The following is a 6,000-nucleotide window of genomic DNA, read 5'->3' as shown; positions in this document are numbered from 1 at the left end:
GATTTGGATCACACGAGGGTACTTAGAGTCCATCAGAGGCTGAAGCCTACCTGATGCAAAGGAGACGCCGAGGCCAAGTTGTGACAGATGGGCTGAGTGTGGGGTACTAGAGGGCTGGCCATCAGAGAGAGAGACCACCATCGACGCTGCCCACACCAGACCGCACTTGCTGCCTCCCTCCTCCTTTTCCACAGTGATGCAAAAGAGTTGTAATGAAGCCGCAATTTGCACACATGTGAGGCACATACATACACAGCAGTGATGTTTGGGGGTCAAAGCCTGATTTGAGCAACCCCTGGAAGTCATTTACAAATAATTAGAATGGGGGAAAAAAACATCCATCTGCATGTTCACTTCTCCAGGGCTTGAGAAGATGTAATCAAGGGTAGGCTACATGTGATCAAACCCAAGAGATATCGGAAAGATCACAGCATGTACTTCGGTTAAGGTTCAGTTCAGTCCAATTCAGTCAATTCAGAGAAAATAGACTGCCACTCAGTTTCTTTCCCGAAAATGCACAGAGCTCCTCTGTTCAGCTGGTCTGAGTCATTTCAGAAGCCCAGATAGGGCAAGCAGGAAAAGAGCACAGTGGCCCATAGCAGCATAAAGATTTAGAACTGAGACCATTAAAACAGAGGGTGAAACTCAAATGTAACCAAAGGAAGTCGGAACACTGCATTCCAGAACCTCATATCTATAAAATACCCAACCCAATTTACAAAATACTCTACCCAATTCTAAGTGTCTCGTGAGTGATGCCTTGCTACCTTGTGTTTCACTCAATGTAGCACAAGAGTGTGAATGAGGCTAATGGCTGTAGGATGACAGCAGTGTCTAAAGACCGCAATTGACAATGATTTGGCAGGTGTCTTTCCTGAGCAGTGAACCCAGCACCACATTTAATCAATGTTTTCAGTTACAGAAGTGGAAATCACAACTTTGGTCTAAATGTCTGAATTCTCTTTCATTAGAGGAGAGCCAACAGGGTCGTGGAACAGGGGTCCACAAATGGTGCCAGGTGAAGGGAGAGAGGTGTGACTGTCAGGCCGTTGACAGGAGTCTGTTACCCCCTCAAATATCTCCTCCCCCTGCAAATACAAAAAGGCTCACTTAAAACTAAGGATCACTGCTGTTACTGAGGGGGGCTATCCACATGCCTACCACTGGCCTCTGCAGGGTGTGATATTGCTGGATTCATGTGTGGTCAGACCAGCTAGGCAGCCTTCAGGGACACCACAAGGCTTTCTTCATGTTGGTGCAGCCCTGCAATTGCTGAAGAGCACAACTATATCAGGCGACCAGGGACTCCCCCATCTGACCTTGCAAACCATAATGCACTCTGAGTGTCTGTATCCTTTGGAGTCTAAAATGGCATTCTCCTTTCATTTCAAGCACAGCCAATAAAGTCACTCCTTCAGCAGTTCCCGTCTCTAAGTTGTGCATGAGGACAGATTGAGTGGGCGACATCCACAGTAGTACCTCAGCTCTCGCTGGGATGAGCCACTCTCTGATGTGATGTCCATAGCAGCCGCTGTGAGTGCCTGGAGTGTGTAAGCAGTTCTCCTTGTCCCAGAGCAGGGTACACACCATTAGCTTTAACATTAGCCACAAGTCTGTGGTGCGTCTCTCAGCCATTTACCCACGGGCTTCTGAAGCTCCCTCAGCAGATGCAGCACTGCCTCCACAGCTGCGGCCCACATGTGCTGCCTCTCTCCTCTCCGCGCTGCGCCACGCCACGCCACTCCGCACAGCCCAGCCCAGCCCGGGCGCTCCGCTAGCAGCATCCACGCTAAAGCCCTCCCTCTGTTTATTTAGCTCTGTGTCCTCCTTTAGCTCTGCTGGACTTACCGTAACACAAGACCCAGCTCAACATTTTCCTTTTAACCTGACATTAGTAAATGCTGAGGGGATAACCACTAAAAGCGGGGGAGGGGGGAAGGAGTTGGGTCAAATCGGGCATCATCATCATCATCATCATCATTGTCCCCCCCTGCTAGTGAATCAACCATTTCCATAATTGTTCACAGTCAAATCACTCTGGATTCCTGGATTCTGGATTCCAGAGCAGATAACAGAAATGAGCTCTGGTCAACAGCAGACCCCCAAAGAAGAACAGGTGCGGTTCTGAGGTAATGTTCAAGTTTAGCCCTCTCCTTTTTTCTCTCTCTCCCACCCACTCCCTCTCTCTCCCTTAGCATGTGTGTGTGTGTGTGTGTGTGTGTGTGTGTGTGTGTGTGTGTCTGTGTGTCGTATGTGTGTGTGTGAGTGAGTGTTTTAATTGCCAAGGACATTCCCCCATGGGCCTGCAATCTGGTAATCTCTCAAAAGATGAGAGAATGAAAGACTACTTGTCCAGCATTTGGCTGAGCCTTATCTGAATGCCCTGTGAGAAATGAGCATACCTTGCATACTCGCATCCAGCGACACAGAGGGCAGTATGGCTTTTTTTCAATTAATCCAACCATCCTTCAAGTGGCCTCCTGGTCCCCGTTTTGAAGTGTATTTTAACACATTTAAAGAAAAAAAGAAAAAAGAGAAAAACATACAAATCACATACGCTATATCTTCATAATATGAACAAGAGATATTGCTGCCATTATAATTATAAGACATTTTTTATATAATATGTCCTACACATAGGCTACATGTCAGATCCATACACTTACACTTTTTCCAGCTGCATGTATCACCTAGTCTTTGTAGCAAGACATAAATTAGTAAACACACACACACACACACACACACACACACACACACACACACACACACACACACACACATCTCGAACTGACAGGTAATTCCTCACAGAGGAGCAGACGACACGGAGCATAAGCGCGCTCTCGACGCACAAATGACGTCATCGCGCGCGCATCTCATCTCGCGCGCTGGTTAAAAAGCAGGAGGAAAGAGCACCGAGAAACATGTGAGTGGCCCGAAGAGCTAGTGAGACAGACAACTTCGTACTACTTTTTGTGTCATAGGCTACTTACTACACCAACCACTGCGCAGAAACGGAGTCTATCTAATGGGAAAGGAGATCTATTAGGATTCCTGTATATCTTCTAGTTGTGTTTTTTTTTACACTTTTATTATTGTTTTCTTTTATTAGGCTACAAAGAAGATAATGAGTTATGCCGTCATAACTAGCACTTGAATTAATTTATTCTACATGCATAACAGTCTTCAATGTTTCTGCATATTTAATAGGCTATAGATTCATTCATGTGCATAGTGTACCCTTCTAAATTATTTGGCAATTACCTCTCGCCTGAACGTGTAAAAAGAGGCTCTTAATATAGCATTTATAGGCTATACTATCCGCTGGATATTCGCAGTTGGAGGGCTTGGATAATTATTAATCAGTCGCGCTTTGGCGCTGCATTTATCTGAACATGAAGCATTTGAAAATCGTACTTGTGTTGGCTATTGCCGCCAATGTGTGGGAATGCGGAGACACGAAATTCGGTGGAGAAAAGGGAGAAATTAGTCCAAGAAGGAGGAGATGTTACGATGGAAGCCTGCCGAAGCGCTTGAAGAAGAGAGACAGAAAACTGTCACTGGACAGCGGCAGCGGCAGCGAGGTTTGCCACAGGCTCTACCCTCGCGTGTCCTGTTGCCCCAACCGGAGAGCTGCTTTTCAAATACTTCACCGGCGCGATGCCAGGGTATGTTGCCTTCATTTGAGACTAGGATCGATATCCTTTTCAGCGTAAAAAATGTGGTTTTGCACTATTTTCCTGTTATTTCAACCATCCTGCTGCATGCTTGCTTAACAGGTTCAGTTTCATGTCGCTGGAAAGTAGATGACTAAAGACAGGCTTGAATGCATGTTCTGGGCAAATGTATTCGCACATGTTGTTGTCCGAATGTTTCCCCTACTTGACCTCATGCTGTACGGACACTACACCCCCGCCCCCTGCGTGTGCTACACATGGGAGCTGTAGTACAGGCTATGACACATGAAAGATAAAAACAAGGTAGTAGTCTCTTACTGAGCGTTCCCAGTGCGTGGCCGTGTTACCATGGTTATCGGTGGTTTTACTATGAGCAGTTGCGCCTGACCGGAGTATTACTCAGGTGTGACTGGTGAACATGTAGCCAAATTCTTGGTTCACCAGCGTCCACGTGAATCGTATGGAAGTAAATGCACAATGTTTTGGGACGCGTGTTGTAAATCTCTTTTTAAAAAAATGTGGAAGTCATAACCTACTATTGCAACCAGAAGCATGTAGCCTAAAATAACAGTTGTGGTAGGCTATGGCTACTGAAATCAACATCTATCAGCAGATAGCCTATTGAGTAGGCTAGTCTATCGCGGAGGAAAAGTTATGTAGGCCTAGTGAATAAATTGGATGTGAAATTAGCCCATATCGATACGTAGGCTGGTCAACGACTTACCGTAGGCATGATGCGTAAAACGGAATCACTTTTTGCATGCTTCGCGAATGATAGCTCTGCATTCTCATGGAAACGGCTTCAGGCATAGGCTATTTGACGGGATGGTGTTAAACTTTCTTGTGACAAAAAGCCATATTGCTTGATTTAATTTGCTCAAGTCATGCAAATACGAAAAGAAAAAGGCTCAATAGAACAAAAAGGGAGTCGACTTCTATCCCCCCACCCTCCCCCTCACTCCATTGGCCACACACGGAGGCTTTTTGCTTATGGCAAAAGAATAACAACAACACCATTGTGTTTGTTAGTTTCACTAATGGGAGCAGCCGGAGAACATCATTCAGCCTTGGTGTTATCGCCTTTAGAGCGTGTTCGGTGTGGTAGTGTGACCCCCCCTCTCCTCCCACACTCCCAGAGGAGCCAAAGCGTTTGGGTTAAGCTGTTTAACACCCGAGTGCAGAGAGTAGCGAGGATTTATCGGCCTCCTCTCTCCCTGTCTCATTAACTATTTTACTTTATGTTGTTCTGTGAAGAGATGAATTGAAAGGAATTTCTATGTGTTTCAGTTCTAGATGCTGTTGTCTTGTTCCATCAGTTCTCTTTTACCACTTGCATGCTCTCTCATCCACTCTCACATATGCACAAAGTGATGCCATTTTATTTTCTCCTATGATTATTGTCAGTAAAGTAAAGAAGCGAGGAGTTCTGTTCGTTTCATGTTTTTTGTTGACTGAATGGCCACCCATCATTCTCAAGAAGGCTGTCACTTTGTGCTGTTGGCTTCAGGAGTAAAAGGCTATTGTTCCCCTGCTGGAAAAAAATGCTGAAAACCAGCATAGACTGGAAGGTGGTTTTAACACCTCTCAGCTCTTACCTTAACAGCCATTGGCTTGTACAACATCGCATATCATAAAAACATACCTAAGGATGGTTGGAAGTTTGATTGTGCACCAGATGTGTGAACATGTAAGCCGTTAACCATGTCCTCTCCATGTTTTACATCAGGGTTACAAGAGTTGGTACGGAAATTCTTGTCAGGGAATATCAGTCATGTTGGATCAATGGGGAGATGTTCCTTTCTTGGGCACTTTCATCTAATCCGAAACGTCCATAGAAATTAAATAGATCCCTTCAGTCTTTCATTTAATCTGCCTCTAATTGTAATGTCTGTACATTTCTGTCTCATATTGTTCAGAGAGCATGGAGAACATATTCTAATGTTGAACAGGGCACCATATGCCCTTAAAGTCATATGGACTTTTTTGCCTTTCCCTTTTTCCATTCCTTGATATCAAAACAGATTCATATCCAGTACCAGAGAAAGAGGCAGAAGAGAGAGAAAGAATTAGGCTGGTGTGCTGCTTTTGAGGAATAGTTTTTTCCCCTCACAACACAACAACGGTCCTCTTGTTCTGTAGGTGGGTGATGGCAACATTGGAGCCCATCCCAGCAACATATGGGCACAGGGCATGGCTGAGAGGGCACAAATGCTGCTCTCCACAGCTCATGTGCCAGTCCACGGCACACCAGCTCAATGGGCAATTTACAACCACCGGGAGGGGAGGCCCACCATCTCACAGAGAGGCTGGGGACAGACCATAGGGC

The 6,000-nt window shown here is 45.6% G+C and overlaps 1 protein-coding gene across 1 annotated transcript in view; it reads left to right on the top strand.

Annotated features, from left to right (window-relative positions):
* The first annotated feature begins 2,938 nt into the window (after positions 1-2,938).
* hhip (hedgehog interacting protein) overlaps positions 2,939-6,000 on the top strand; it is a 36,381-nt gene continuing 33,319 nt past the window's right edge. The window contains exon 1 of the mRNA XM_062516715.1: positions 2,939-3,665. Coding sequence (XP_062372699.1) covers positions 3,393-3,665 — 273 coding nt within the window. The 5' untranslated portion in view covers positions 2,939-3,392. The remainder of the gene's footprint in view (positions 3,666-6,000) is intronic.

Source organism: Sardina pilchardus, chromosome 2, assembly GCF_963854185.1.
Source record: "Sardina pilchardus chromosome 2, fSarPil1.1, whole genome shotgun sequence".
Classification (NCBI taxonomy): Eukaryota; Metazoa; Chordata; class Actinopteri; order Clupeiformes; family Clupeidae; genus Sardina; species Sardina pilchardus.
The sequence above is the reverse complement of the archived record's forward strand: the minus strand, read 5'-3'. Positions and strand labels throughout refer to the sequence as shown.